The 16,795-nt window shown below is 38.8% G+C and overlaps 1 protein-coding gene across 1 annotated transcript in view; it reads right to left on the reverse strand.

The window, feature by feature from the left end:
• Positions 1 to 16,795, reverse strand: part of nwk (FCH and double SH3 domains nervous wreck) — a 493,235-nt gene that overhangs the window by 11,440 nt on the left and 465,000 nt on the right. The window contains exon 20 of the mRNA XM_090406304.1: positions 7,298 to 7,362. Within this exon, the coding sequence (XP_090262430.1) occupies positions 7,298 to 7,362 (65 nt within the window). The remainder of the gene's footprint in view (positions 1 to 7,297; positions 7,363 to 16,795) is intronic.

The following is a 16,795-nucleotide window of genomic DNA, read 5'->3' on the forward strand; positions in this document are numbered from 1 at the left end:
AAATTATCTGAAAAATCAGATGTACCCAGGATTTAAGTTTTTTTTTTGTCTTGCTTTTACACACACACACACACACACACACACACACACACACACACACACAGTACTTGGAAAGAAGTCAATGGACACTCCCATGAGCAAGGTGCATTGTGCCATGTAATAAGTCATATTTGTATCCAGTATAAATTGGAGGTATAGATTTGTGGCTGGTATAAATATGATGTTCCCAAGTCAATGGTCCTTTGTACAGATGAAATAGCTGTGAAAAGGAAACTGACAGAGTTTGAAAGAGGATGCCATGTTTCAGGTCTATCTGTTTGTCAAATTGTTGACAAATTGGGCCATCCCAGTCAACAGTCAGTGATACAATATTGAGATGGAAGCGAAGGGAGTCAACTGCAAGTGCTACCCACAGTGGATGACCCATCAAACTCATCAAATCTCACTGTAGGGTGCTGCAAAGGTTAATATATAAAATTCACCATTTGTTGGCTGACACATTGAATGCAAAGTTCCAGGCATTGTCTGGAACAGGAATCTGCACAAAAACATTCAGAACTGAGGCTCACAACATGGGTTTCCATGGTAGGACCACAATATGCAAGCCTCGCCTTCAGTGGTGAAAAGAGAGTGTGCAGTGGGATGTGGAAGCTTGGAAAGCTGTATTATGGAGCGACTAATCACACTACATCCTGTACCAGGCAGCATGGAGGGTATAGGTGTGGCAGATGCCTAGTGAACGTCTCTTAACAGTGTGTGTAATCCCAGCTATGAAATTCAGAGGTGGCAGTCTGATGATATGGTCCTATTTTTCCTGGTTTGGCCTCGGACCTCTGTTTGTGGTGCTACGAACGCTGAACTGCAAAAGGTATCTGAACATTCTGGACAATGCAATACTTCCAGATTGCATTGTCCAGAATTGTCTCTTTCACCAAGACAAATGCACTGTGTCATAAGGCTTCTGCTGTAACTACTTGGTTTGTGGACATGAACGTGGTCACACTTGCAATTAGTATTTTAGCTCCACAGAGCTGATCTCGACCCTACTGAACATCTGTGGGATGAACTGGAGCATTAGATCAGGTCAAGGGATATCCACCCCACAACAGCCCAACAGCCAAAATTCATTGATTGCTATCGTATGCTTGTGAAAAGTATGCCCACATAGGACTGCTGTAGTTATCAAAACGAAAGGAGGCCCTATATGCCATGTACTGAAAAGAAGTCTTCAGTGTCAATCCTATAAAACACTTTAATACTTATATGCTTCTATTGTGTCTCCTCTTTTTTGCCTATCAGCTAATTTTTGAAACTCATAAATGATTAATTTATTTTGGTAGGGAGCATTCCATAGACTTGCAACAGTTTTGTCATCTGCCTCTCCACCACGTCTTCATCTTCATGAAATCCCATATAGAGAACAATAACTTTTTCTATTCCCGCTTGTCAGTGTGTTCTTCAACAACCATATAATCAGATGTGCTGTTTTGGCTGTCTTCGCAATATGCTCTTTTAACTTCAACTCCCTATCCACAATTGCTCGCAAATCCCCATCCTCATCAGTCTGCAGTTCAGTTCCACCAGTATAGCACACAGCTTGTGATATCTTTTTCCTAACATGTACAGTAGTTAACAAATTAATCCAAACAATCACATTTTAATGAAAAATTTTAATTTCACAAGAAAATAAGTACAAATTAAACTCCAACTTTACCTATGGGACAACAGTCTGATGGCTGATTTTTATCTTCCCTTTTAGGGACAGGCTGAATAAAGGCTTGCTTTCATTGGGTCAATGCCAGGTGAGTATGTGATTATAAAGCTAGAGATGCATAACATATCACAGTAAACAATAAAAAAGGATATGATGGATAAAAATTAAAATAAAGAATGAACATGTATAAGCCGGCACACTAGCTGGTCATATTCGCATACTACATATACATGTAGTATGTGAATGTGATTTTTTTGATGGATGAAGACTACGTGTGATATAGCATCAATCTTTGATTCTTATCAAGAACCAAGTGCATTAAGTGGGAGTGCATAGCACTCAGAGGCATCTTTAAATTTCTGACAAAATGGTTATGTTCAATATATAGCATTTTTCGACCAAATTGTATTCTTATTGGTTAAACCAAAATAAAAAATGATGGTACAACATGACAAAATTTCATGCCGGCTGGGGCGTCGCCCGGTTAAACAAGGCCCCCGTTGTTTTTGCCAGGAAACCAGGGCGAACAGCGAAAAGTCAGCTACTGGAACAAATCTGAAAACAAACCCCAACTCAACATCACCAGAATTAAAGATCGGTACTATCAACGTAAGAAGCCTGAATGGCAAAGAAATGGAGCTAGCTGAGGAATTAGATAAGTACCAGATTGACATAATAGGGGTGACTGAAACAAAAAAGACCAAAACTGGTGAGATCTTTCTGAGCAATAAATACAAAATGTTATATTCAGGCAATGACAATCAAGGAAAAGAAGGAGTAGCCATAGTATTCAACGCAAAATACAAGGCTAATCTTCTTGAATGGCAGTCAGTCTCAAGTAGAGTAATGTGGGCAAATATGAGAATGGGTAACTGGACAATGAGACTTATTTGTGCCTATGGTCCCACTGAAGGTTCTACTAAGGTAGAAGTGGAGGAATTTTTTGACGCTTTAGAAAAAGCAACTGACACAATGAAAAAGGAAAAGTTGGTCCTTGTTGGGGATCTAAATAGCAGAGTAGGAAATGATTGTGAGACATATAAAAATATTTTGGGAAAATTTGGAGAAAAGAGCAAAGCTAATAATAATGGCAAATATCTGTTGGATTTCTGCTCAGGACATGGACTGGTTATTACTAACACCATGTTCCAACATAAAAATGTGCACAAATTCACATGGAGAGAAGAGGCTAGGAATAAGAAAAGTCTCATTGGCTATGTTATTGTTGATAGTGATGTTTTCTCCCTGGTGCAGGACACCAGAGTGTACAGATGATTTGAAATTGGAAGCGATCACTATTTAGTCTTGAGCAGGATAAAATTGAATTTCATATTGAAAAGAATAACATGTAAGAAAGTTTTAAAGCGAATAAGAGTTGAGCAGCTCTCAGATGTGAACTGTAGACTAAAATACAGAAAGATTATTGAAAAGAAAATGAAAGAGTTTGAGAACAGGAATCAAACCTTGGAGATTCAGTGGCAAACTCTGAAGAAAACATTGATTGATTCTGCCAGAGAGGCATGTAGTGAGATTGTGTGCAAGGATAAAAAAATCAGAACTCCCTGGTGGACACAGGAAGTTAAAGAGGCAGTGAAGGAAAAGAAGAAAGCATATCAAAAGTTCCTGGCAAATAAGTCAGCTTTTACTCTTACAGAATACAGAGACAAATGTAAGAAAGCTAAACAGTGTGTAAAACTAGCTAAACAAAAGTCATGGGAGGATTTTGGCAAGAATATAGAAAATAAATATCAAGAAGGTGGCAAAATATTCTGGAGGTTGTTGAAGAAGCTTAGGAATGGAGGAAAGAGTGCTTTAAAGGAGTTAGAGATGATAAAGGTGACATGAAAACAGGAGAAAAAGGTATCCTTGAAGTATGGAGTAATTACTTTGAAAAACTGCTAAATGAAACAAGCAGTGATGACAGCACAGTGATAAAAAACACTGACCAGGCATGCAGTCAGGAATACATATCCATACTTGAAGTAGAAAAAGCCATCAAACGCTTGAAATGTGGAAAGGCAGCAGGAGTAGATGATATTCGACCAGAAATGCTGAAGTATGGTGGTATAAAAGTCTTACAGTGGCTGCACTGCATAGTTCAGAAGGCCTGGACAGAGGGAAGAATTCCCGATGATTGGAGTAGAGCTCTCATAGTACCCATATATAAAAAGGGAAATAAAACTGAATGTGAGAATTACAGAGGTATTTCCCTACTGAGTGTTCCTGGCAAGATCTATGCAAGTATACTTGAGAAACGGTTGAGAAGAATTGTGGAAGAACAAGCTGGATTCAGGCCAAATAGAGGCTGTCTGGATCAGATCTTCACTTTACGACAAATAGTCGAGAAAGCATGGGAATATAACAAAGATCTATATTTAAGTTTTGTCGATTTGGAAAAGGCATATGACAAGGTGCCAAGAGAGAAGCTATTCAATACGCTGCAGTTATATGGTGTCAATGGGGAATTATATCAAGCAATACTTAGTCTTTATTTGAGTTGTCAGTCAGCAGTTAGAATTGAAGGAAGTACAGGAAGATGGTTTAATGTTAAATCTGGTGTGAGACAAGGATGTACATTATCCCCTCTGTTATTCATTATCTATATGGATCACATTATGAAGGAAAGTGGTATTAAACCTGATATCAAAATTGGAGATGTTAATGTCAGCTCTTTGCTTTATGAGGATGATGTTATACTTCTAAATAAATCCGTTACAAGTCTGCAAGATTCTCTGACTAAATTGAATAGCTGTTGTAATAGATATGGTATGAAGGTCAGCAATAAAAAGACAATGAAAATAGGCAGAATCATTGAAAATGTCAACTGTGTTGTGAATGGAGAACCTGTGGAACAAGTAACACATTTCAGCTACTTGGGCACGATTTTTACTGAAGATGATAAATTAAATATAGAAATAGACAACAGAATCAGCAAAGCTGGTATGGTAGGAAGTCAATTGAATAAATTCATATGGAATAAGAGAGAAATTGGTCGCAACACTAAATTAGCTGTATACAAGATAGTGTTCAAACCAGTTTTAACTTATGGATCTGAGAGCTCGGTCAGAAGTAAAACACTTGACGAAAGACTAGAGACCGCAGATATGAGAGTCCTGAGAAAGATTAGAGGCGTGAACAGATGGCATCAATGGCAATATCATATTAAAAATGAGGATATTAGGAAAGAACTTGACATTGTCAGCATCCAGGAATGCGTTAGCAGAGCTAATCTCAGGTGGTATGGTCACTTAAATAGAATGGGAGAGGAAAGATTAGCAAAACAAGTGTTCTCTGCCAGGTTGGCAGGAAAACGACCCAGAGGAAGACCAAGATATAGGTGGATTGATACAGTACAAAGTGCCTTAGACGATAGAAATATAAGATCTGATAATGTTGGAGTCTTGACAAGTAACAGACTGATTTGGAGGAAAATTGTAGATAGGAAGTTAGTAATGATGTAATTTTTTCATGTAGTACTGTCATATCCTGTACACCCCTTGAGGGTACATGGCAGGAATTTGATGATGATGAGTATCAGATAGTGTTCGTTGGTTGTGTGAAAAGCTAAACCAGATCTGTGTTTTCTTTTCTCTTTGAAATCTTTAAAATATTCTTACATCCACAATGTTATGGACAAAATTTCTTAAAATCTCCTAAGCCATGCACATAAAAGTGGCTTTCACTCCGATACAAAAGATCTCCAGATTCTTATAGCCTCTAAAATTTCTTCACCTCTTCCTTAAAAAGCCAACAAGATTCACTGTTTCTGCAGCATTCATTTGTGATGTGATCAAAGGACATTTCAGAGAGAGATTCACATGTCAGAACATTTTAAAGATATTGAGAAGAAAACATGAATCTGGTTAACTTGTGAAGGCTATCCAGTCTTCTTCTTCTTCTGCAGTTTGTTCCGCTTAAGTGGGGTTGCTGTTTTTGGTGAGTCTCCTCCGTATCCTCCTGTCTTTGGCTGTAAACACATCCAAGTTCTTCATCCTCAAGTCCTCCTCCACCAGCTCCCTCCATCTATTCTTTGGCTGCTTGCACTTCCTCCTCCCCTGCACATCCATCTGCATGACCGACCTTTCTTCCCACATATTCATCCTCCCTCCTCATCACATGACCAAACCATCTCAACCTTGCCTCCTGTCTCTTCGCTCCTAAGTTCGTAACTTTCACCGTTCCCCTCACATAGTCATTTCTCAGACAATCTTTTCTGGTCACACTGCACATCCACCTAAGCATTCTCATCTCTACTACCTCCATCCTGCTGATGCTATTTTTCCTCAGAGCCATAGTTTCCATAGTATATGCCATAGCTGGTTTCACTACTGTCCTATAGATTTTGCCTTTTAGATTGATCAGCACCCTCTTATCTCAGATCACTCTAGCCATCTCTCTCCAGTTCCTCCATCCGCTTGTATCCTACATCCCACTTCCTTCTCAGCCTCTCCATCCTTTTCCACTGTTGAACCTAAGTATCTGATGACATTTCCTTCCAGCTCCAGATCTGTCTCCTGGCTGCCATCCACTTTGCAACACATATATTCTGTCTTACTTCTGCTCAGTCTCATACCTCTCTCTTCCAGTACTTTCCTCCATCTTTCCTGTTTAGTTGCCACTTCTTCTCTTGATTCTGCACACAGCAAGATGTCATCTACATACAACATTGTCCAAGGCATGGTTTCTCTCATCTCTTCCATCACAATCTTAAACAGGAAAGGATTTAATGCTGACCCTTGATGCAAGCCAACTGTCATTTGAAAACTTTCTGCCTGTCCCAGGCAGGTCCGAACTCTTGTCTTAAAGTGACTAATGACATGTTTCATCCCCAGAGCAGTGATTCCCAAGGTCAGATGAAGGGATGCAGAATGGCAACAATGGCGAACAGGCTAAGAGAATTCAGTCTACAGAGTTTAATGATTAGAAAGAAAAGTGTTTATATGACATATATAAATTGTTGTAAGGAGCTTTGTAGACTGGGATATTATAAAGGGTGGAAGAAGGGAGAAGGAATAAGAACAAGGAGTCATCTGTTAGAAGGTGTGGGGAGAAAGGGAATAAGAAACAGATTTTTTGTATGGTGTATATATATATATATATGCAAGTGGTATGTAGAGTGTACAAAAGTGAGTTGTGAGCACACTTTCATTCCATATGGTTTAGCTTTAATAATAATAAGGTATCTATATTTCAGATGTAATAATTAAGACTATAGAGAAATTGTTTTCCAAATGCCCACAGACTCTCAACAGTAAAAACTGTGTGGGAGGGAAGGGTAGCAAGGAACTATCAACAGATTAGTAAAATCAAGACTATCTGTCAGTATGCTGGGAGGGGATTTTGATCTCAGCTTAGTCTTTCTAGATTATATAAATTCTTTTGATTATGCATGTAAGTTCGGCACATTCATAACATTTCATATCTTACTATAAGCATATTTATTAGTTTGTTGCAATTAATTTTTGTACTTTAATCAAGTACAGTTATGTGCAATGAAACAGTTCATTCCTGAAAATATTTCTAAAACTAATTTTATTAAAAGCAAAATAAGACTCATTTCTTTAAGAAAAGTAATACACTTACCAAAGCACGGGTAGGACTATCAGGACTAGAGACCAAAGGAGCATAGTTGACCACCTCTTCTGCAGCTTTGGAAAAGGAAGATAAAAGTAACACTTAATCATTATAAAAATAAATAAGCTTAATAAATAGATAAGCCTAATAAATAAATAAGCTAAATAAATAACGTTTATCATCATCATAACCTTTGCAAACTCTCATCATGAGAGGAATTGTAATGAGAGTATGTATAGTACTTTAATTGTTACTATTTCTGACCTCACCGCACTTTTTTGAAAAGCAATCCACTAACCCTACTCCCCAAGCAAAAACCTGCTCGACACCTCCTTTCACATGCTTTTTTTTTATACATCATCCAGCCTTTAATTCTGCCTCCTTGTCTCCCCTAAAGAAAAAATATTTTTCAATACTGACCAAAACTCTTTTCCACTTATGTTTTAAATATCTTACAAATATTTGATAACAGTACTTGATGATATGGTGAGAAAGAAAGTGTAATGGATAACAAAATAGTGAGTGTGAATGGTAGTGAGAAAGTGATTCAAGATGGACTTGAGCAGAGCCATTGAAGATGAGGCAAAGAGATGAAACATGTGCACAGTGAAATACTGAGAATTGCAGATATGCATGGAAAAGTGGGGAAGAATGGAATGAAATATACCTGTGTAAGAGTGAACAGAGTGACACTGAGGCACTGGATATGAGAAATGAGCAAGCAAAAGAGTTGGGAGTCATAGTAGGAACAAACAATTTAGGTTGTTTAATGGCAATGCCAGCAACTTAATTACAAACCAGGAGGATATGTAATGAGAGGATGAAAGACCTATAGAATAACGCTGGTGACATGGCGCGTGTACTATGCAGCCGGATGATAATCGCATTTCGAGTTTGTTAAGAGCATAGTGGTGTAGATAGGTATAGAAGTGGAAATTTCACAGCTGTTATGTGTTCCGAATGTGTGATTTGGAGCTTCGTGAACATCTCTACGATGTTAAGTTAACGGTGTACAGGCATTTAATGATTGACATAATCTACTTCTGTGCATTGTATCATCTTCTCAGACAAGAGAGCATCTGTCTGTCATGATGTATGTCTCTTCAATGTGCAAGTGATAGTGACCTTGATTACAAGTGGTGGATTGAATTGCCAAAGGATAGAGAAATCCTCTTTATTTTATGGATGAAGCAAGAAATGAAATGGATGCGGAATGAAATTAAGAGAATTCAGGTCAAAACTATTAAAATAAATCATGATGGCATGAAAGAGTTAACAAAAGATGAGCGAGTGGCGTTGTATGGCGACTCCATTATTAAAGGTGTGCTAGAGGATAAAATGCACAAGGTATGTTTTCCAGGCGGTAAAATGAGTAGAGTGATTGAGGCATTGAATATGAGGCGGGAACGAGCAAAATAGTTAATTGTATTAATTGGTACAAATGATTTGAGAGAGAACAAAGAGCATGTCAAAATGAATGTCAGGAGACTGCTTGGAAAGATAAAGGAGAATAGTGTGACAGGAAGGGTAGTCAGTGTGTTGCCTAGGTATGATTGTGGTGAAATGAGACGGAGAGCAAGGATTATGAATGATATTCTGGCTGAAATGTGTGAGGAGATGGGAGTACAGTTTGTTAATGTGTGGAATGAGTTTGAGGGACGAAGTGAGCTGTATGGGAGTGATGGACTGCATTTGAGTGGTTATGGTGTGAGTCGCTTGGAGAGACTGCTGCTGGAAAGTGGAGAAGTGAATAGAGAGAATGAATCAGATCGAGAGGGGAGTGATGTGGAAGAGAAGGACAGTAAGACAGGAGAGATTGAAGGAGTGGAAATGAATGGGGAAGTGAGTGGTATGAGTATAGAAAATGAGAGAATGGGTGTGCAAGAGGAGCAGGGAAACGGGGAGGCTCAGGGTGGACAGGGATACACAGCGTGAGAAAGGGGGATACTCCAAGAGGAGGTGAGAGCATGTGTAGGCAGGAAAGTAATGGGATGATCAGGGATCAAAAGGAAACAGATGGAATTGCAAAGGGTTCTAAAATGAAGAAGCAGAAAGGGAAATGGCCCCAGTTCAGCATGGAGAGATCACATCGAGTGAGTGGTATCAGCGGAACTAGCTGTAGATCCAGAATTGAGTTGTTGTGTTTGTATACCAATGCTAGAAGTATAAGAAACAAGGCGGATGAAATGGTTGCACTAAGTGCGTCTGTGCACCCAGAGATTGTCGGAATAAGTGAGACATGGTTAGATGAGGATCACATCCTAACAGGAATAGAGATGGAAAGGTATGATGTGTTTCGTGAGGATAGAAGGGGTAAAAAGGGAGGGGGAGTGCTATTGATGATAGAGAAAGAGTTATGTCCATACAAGGTAGAGATGCAAGAGGGAAATGGGGCTGGTGGTTTTGAGGCAGTATGGTGTGAGATAGAGGTGAATAGAATCAAATACTTGGTGGGATGTTGTTATAGACCTGGTAATGTGGATGGTGGTGATAGTGAAATGTATAGTCAAATAAGCCAAGCAAATAAGAAAAGGGTGATCATTATGGGTGATTTTAATTATGGCAATATAGACTGGAATGAAGAGATAGCAACAGGAAGTAAAGAAAATGAGTTTCTTGAGTTTTTGAGGGATAACTACCTCATGTAGTTATCCCTCTAAAACTCAAGTATGTAACAGACAGTATGTAACAGAGGGCACAAGAGGATTAAGGATCTTGGATTTGGTCATCTCATCGGAGGATGTAATTATCAATAAGGTATCAAATCATCCACCAATTGGTGAAAGTGACCATGAGGTGATTACTTGGGTGGTTGCCAGCAGTGCAAGGACCCCTGTGAAAAAAGGGTATATGTGGAACTACAAGGGGGGGGGTGATTATGAAGAGCTCAGGAGAACAGCTTGCAGGTGTAGCATGGAATGAGGAGTTAGCTGGAAAAGAGATCAATGCAGCTTGGGGGATTTTCAAAAAATATTTAGTGGATGCAATGTCTAAATGTATACCACGGGTGAGAAGGTTAAATAAGGTAGGTGTGAGATGGATGAATAAAGAGATTAAGCATGCAATACAGAGAAAAAGGGCATTGTGGAGGCAGCATAAGAGAAGTGGAAGTAACCAATTTCATGAGATCTACAAAGACCAGGCAAGGAAGGTGACTTGGTTGGTGAGAGTAGCTAAAGAGAGGTATGAACAGCAGTTAGCTAATGAAGCTAAAAAGAATCCTAGGGAGTTCTTTCGATATGTAGCCAGCAAAAGAAAGAATGATTATGGAAGGATGACATTGATTGGAGGAAATGGTATAAAGACAGCTGTTGCAGAATGTGTGGTGGAGATACTTAATGAGCAGTTCATAAAGATCTTTAAATCTTGTGAATGTGACTTCATGGAGAGATTAAGAGCAGTTGATGATGGGGAGGAGAGACTGACTGTAAGTGAGCAAGAGGTGTTTGGGGAGTTGAGTAAACTATATGTAAATAAGGCTGTTGCACTTGATAATATATCACCACGTATTCTGAAGGAATGTGCCAGAGAGTTGACACCTGCCTTGACATATTTTTTTAATACGAGTCTTGCACTTGGTCAAGTCCCTAAAGAGTGGAAGGAGGGCAAGATTGTGCCACTTCATAAAGGAGGTGATCGAACTCAAGCATCAAACTATAGGCCTATCTGTGTGTCAGGTGTTGTGGTTAAGTTGTTGGAGAAGCTTGTGAGAACTAGGATCCAGAGTTGGGTTGACAACAATGGTACAATCTTTGATGGACAGCATGGATTTGCTAAAGGGAGGTCGTGTTTTAGTAATCTACTTACTTATTACAATTAAGTGACTGCTTCCTTGGACAGAGGAGAGGGATACACAGTAATATACTTGGATTTCGCAAAGGCTTTAGATAGAGTACCTCATGATAAGTTGACAGTCAAACTAGAGCAGATGGGGTTGGATATTGGATTGGTGCATTGGATTGGAGACTGGCTGTCTGATAGGTATCAACAAGTTGTGTATGGGGGTGCAATATCCAGGAAAAGGAAAGTCATTAGTGGAGTGCCTCAGGGATCTGTTTTAGGGCAATTACTATTTAACTTGTATATTAATGATATTGGCGAAGTTTTGGATGGAGATATTGAGTTGTTTGCAGATGATGCAAAGTTGGGACGAACCATAAAGAGTAGTGAAGATGTTGTGGCCTTGCAAGAAGACTTGAATAAATTGAGTGATTGGGCAAGCAAATGGGGATGTGAGTTCAATGTTGCAAAATGTAAGGTTTTAAAATTTGGAAAACAAAGATGGGATGCAGAATTTATGCTTGGTGAGAATATATTGTTGGAAGTAGAGGAAATAAGAGATCTGGGAGTGATAGTGGATAAGGATCTAAAATTTAGGGGACACATCGCCAAAATTGTGAAGACAACACAAAGACTTCTGGGAAGGGAATGATGAGGAGGACACTGACGTGTAGAAGTAGGGAGATTCTTGTTCCATTGTATAAGGCTTTGATTAGGCCACACATGGACTATTGTGCCCAGATTTGGTCACCTGGTTTTCAGAAGGATGAAGAGATGTTGGAAAGGGTCCAAAGGCGACTAAGGGAGTTTCTGACCTCTGGAATGTCGAGTATGAGGAAAGATTGAAAAGATGTAATTTGCACAGTCTAGTGGAGAGAAGGAAGAGGGGAGATATGATAGAGACCTACAAGTTGGTAAGGGGTTGTTATAGGATCAATGGTGGAGAAGTTCTACAGAGAATAGTGGGAGATCAGGGGAGAACCAGAGGTCATCCCTGGAAACTGTATAAAGAGGGTGTGAGTAGGGGAGTGAGAGGCAGGTTTTTTTCGTGCAGAGTTGTGAATGATTGGAATGCCTTGCCTGAGAGTGTGGTGTCTGCAAGGAGTTTGAATGTGTTTAAGACCTGGTATGATGAGATATGTGTGAGATAAAAGGACCTCCTAGATGAGTCTTTGACTCCATGAGGTCTTGTTTAATAATAATAATAATAAAAATAATCATGTTTCCCAGTCTCTTGTCTATACTTGCCATCAATGGTGTGTCACCCTGCTATAATTGAGGAGAGTAAAAGATAACACTAACAAAACAGGTAGCCAGCATGTTGTCTAGATATGACAGTAATATTACGAGTTGAAATGGTGAGCAAAGATTACAAATAATTTACTGACAGGGCTATGTGAAAGAAAGGAGTGTAGTTTTGGACTATGTGGGATGATTTCGAGAAATGGATGGAATTGTATAAGAGAGAGAGAGAGAGAGACTGCATTTAAATAGTTTTCGTGTCAGTCAGCTGGAGAGGTTATTACTGGAAGGGAGAATAATGACTATAAGAAAGAGGAAATGTGCAAGAGCAAAAGATTGATTGGCAGGAGAGACCGAAGGAGACTTGTGCACGGAGATGTAAGTAGTGTGAGTGAGGGGGAATGAGAGAACAAAATGCAAGGAAATTTGGGGGGGGGTAGATCATATGTGAGAAGTTTGGATGCTCAATGCAGAATGAATGGGTAAGCAAGCAAGAAAGGAATGTAATGACCTTGGGATAATGTGGAGAGAAATATTTGGATCTGAGAGGGTTGTGAAAATGAGTGGTAATAGACAGAAATGACCAGAAGAAAGTATGGATGGTCACAACTAAATAGTGTAGGTCGGACTTGTTACGGACCAAGAAATGAGCTATTAATTATTTTTTTGGAAGTTTTTTCTTGTTTTTTCTTTACTCGCAAAATCATTTCCAGAACATTCGAGACGTCCCGTGATGAAATGTTTCCGATTTTTGTGAATGCCAGAAGAATCAAAAATTTCCCAAAATAGGCAATGAAATTATTGCATTGAGTGAGTTCATTTTCCCAAAAATTGTTAAATAAGTGAGGCCTGGTTGGATGAGGATGACATCCTGACACATTCTTCTTATACGGTTTCTTTATTATCAGTGCTAGCCACCTCTCATATATCAAGAGGTGACAGTGACAATAAAGTGTATAAGAAGGGTGTGTAAGAGGAGTGATTAGTGAGTGGATGCATTGCCTGAAAATATGGTGAGTGCCAAAATGGTGAATAAGTTTAAGGCACAGTTTGAGTTGTGTGTGTGTGACAGCAGAACATCACGCAATGAGTCATCATCACACTCCATGGAGTTGGATGATAATGATAATCATAATAAAAAGATACCACAACTTTCAATCACAATGGATGAAGCAGTTGGACTTTCACATTAAGACTCAATTAAAATAGGATCTGGTTTTATGAAAGCTACAACAGTTAGAGAGGAATGCCACATCAAACTGAAGAAAATATACTTAACAATCAACACTTCATAGCTGCAGTCTTTGTGAATATCTTTTTATCTACAGTCTTTGCTTTCAGATACTACTGTGATGTAGCCTGGATGTAACAACTACCAAAATATTGGGACTATTTTTTCTTAAGATAGGTTTAACACATAAGGTCACAATTTATATAATATTAGTGACATGGTGGCAAGAGGATTTACCTTTGTTTCTTCTTCTTTATGAGCTTGTGGATTTATAATTGTTTTTGAAACTAAGTGGGGAAAGGCTTTTCCACAAATTGCAGACATATGGAATGGAGGAGAATCTGATTCAGTGGGTTCATAGCTGGATTATGAATAGATGCTACCAACTCTCACTTATGTTATAATTAGATTAGAGGAATGTGGAAGAATGACAGATGCCAGTTCAGAGTTTGATTGAGTGTGTAAGAAAACAGTCATCAATTAGTTGAACTGTTCTCTTTCTCTTCTTGACAGTATCAAGAATTTTTAAGATTTTTGGTGCACATAAATATGAGAGAAGTATTCTAAGATCTATTTACAGAGTTAGGCAACTTTAGAGGAGAGAGAGGAAGTAGCATCTTTGGCAGAAAATGAAAACAAGCAGCTTGGAGGCATGGCTAAAGAGGAAACTGTTCATCCCTAGATCTCTTTCTTACCAATGACTCTTCAAAATATACAGTGAATGTAGTGAGCCCCTGGGTAATTCTGACCCTAGTGCGTAACATTTCATATCTCCTGCCCCCATGCAACAACACTTACACAGTTACACCCACACAAGAGTAGTTTGTCATTGTAACGGTGCCAAATGGGACAGTCTCCGAGACAACTATGCTTCATGATTGGACTATTGTTTCCAATCCAATTGTCCATCCTCCTTCAGTGCCTATATTGAAGCCCAAAACAGATGCAAGAAAATTATCAATGATTCCAAAATAGAATTTGAACGGGCAAAAAGCAAGAAACTTGCAGCCTGTCCTAGCGGCAACCATGCCTTTGCCAAAGCAATTGGTCGCAACTTTTGCCCTACGCTACTCTCACCCCTATCATACCCAGATGGCTCAATTGCAACATTACCCACAGAAAAAGTTAATCTTCTGGCTTCACACTTTGCATAACTGACAATGACACCCCCCCCCCCAGTCATTCCAACTGCCCAACATAAATTCTTTTCATGTGTGTTGAGGCTTAAGTGCTGTGAAGAATTAATGTTAGAGGTTTAATGGAATATTAACAGCACTGAAAAAGGATTAAAATTAATTAAAATAAAATAATACTACCAAATTTACCATTTGGTAGGTGTTGTGGTCCGATACCAAATGGTTCATTTTTTCAATGTAGGTTATCCGATTTAAAACAACAGTGGCGTTCCCTTTATCGGCTTTAGTGATGATAATGTCACGGTTATTTTTAAGGGATTTGAGGGCCAGTTTATCCGCTTTGTTCAGGTTGCTGCTTAATTTTTTGGTTGAATTTAGTAAACAGGCAGTTTCCATCTGTATTTTGTCAGCTACATTGGTGGGGAGGGATCTTAAACCTCTCTCGATATGATATATTATATCTAGTTTATTTACTGACCTTGGAGCAATGGCGTAATTTAAACCTTTCTCCAGTAGCAAGAGTTCACCTTGTGTGAGGTTGTAATCCGATTGGTTGATAACCAGACAGCAGTCCAATGGTGGTTCGCTGTTCCTAACTGTGTTGTTGGGTGATTGGCTGCTCCTTCCATTATGGCGTCGGAATTGTCTTGTGCTTTCTTGTAGTTTTAATGCTTGAAACTTTGTTATTAAGTGCTCTTTGTTTTTGAGTAGTAGGTGCTTGGCCGAGTCGTCTGTGATTGTGTCTAGAATATTCCAAATTTCCTGATTAACGTAACTGGATAGTTCAGATTTCAGTTGTAACACTTTGGCTTGGGTCGATGCAAGGTTCTTTCGTGTCTCGTGAATTTGTTCTCTTAACAAAGCTTTTTCTAGTCTGGCATAGATACGGAGCGCTTTAGCTGATGTAAATTTCTTCTTCAGTTTAATGCAGTTCGGTATTAAGTTGCTGTCTCTACAACGTTTCAAAAGGCCAGTCGATTAATTAACATGGAAATACGTAGCTTTACCATAGAGGCTGCACTGCTTGTGTGTCACATCTCCATGGATTATGATGACTCTTTCTTTTAAGGTTACACGGTGATCAGCATTCATATTAATTAAATTAGGGAAACAAAACACACATGTTAAAAAGATTATTTTACTGATTACAAATAAAATAATAACTTTACGTTTCGACCCCTGTATTGAGGTCATCTTCAGAAGGATACATTCAGAAGTATATGAACAAGCTACATGCTGTTGCACACTACACAAGTAAATTACATCTACGTTGTAAACTAATCTTTTTTCTTAGCCTGCCCTCTAGTGGAAAAAAAAAAAAATAAATAAAAATACTATTCATAAAAAAAATACTATTCATAATCTTTGCTTGCCTTCTCAATTCACCACTGTCATTCCTAGGCAACACACTGACTATCTTACCTAACACATTCTTATCTTTCACTCTTCTTAACAGCCTCATGACATCCCTCCTTACATTATTCTTGTTGCAAGGCAAATCATTTGTGCCGACTACCACTACCAACTCTTTTGCTCTCATTCTCCTCTTTATCCAATGCTTCAACTACCCTGCTCATTCTACTTTTCAGAAAACAGACCTTATGAGCTTTTCATTCACCACGCCTCTTATCATCAAATTTCCATACATTGCGACTCTCAAATCATTTGATATTTCTTTCAAATCTTTATCTTTCATCCCATTCTTCCTCACATTCCCATGCAAATCCATAATTCTCCTCAGTTCATTCCTCATACGTTTTATCTCTTGCCTCATCTTTGCCAACTCCACTTTCATATCTGGAATTAATTTTTCATTGCCATTTATGCAAATCTCATTTTCACTACCTTGCACATCCAATGTCTTACTGCTTACCATCATTAACACTCTCATACTACTTACCACAGCTTATTTGCCATCATCTACACACACTGTCTTACCAATCAACATCACTAACTCATTGCCACTTTTGCCCATCATTATTGCTCAAACACTTAGCGGTACCATCAACTCTGCTTACTCCCACAGCTGCATCCACGATCTTTTGCCCACTACTGCTTACATTTAATGACATCTCATAATCTATAAGTATGCTGCACTTCTTACACAGAGAAACTTTC

This window comes from Typopeltis vanoorti, chromosome 16, assembly GCF_054136105.1.
Source record: "Typopeltis vanoorti isolate ZY-2024b chromosome 16, IOZ_Tvanoo_1.0, whole genome shotgun sequence".
Taxonomy (NCBI): Eukaryota; Metazoa; Arthropoda; class Arachnida; order Uropygi; family Thelyphonidae; genus Typopeltis; species Typopeltis vanoorti.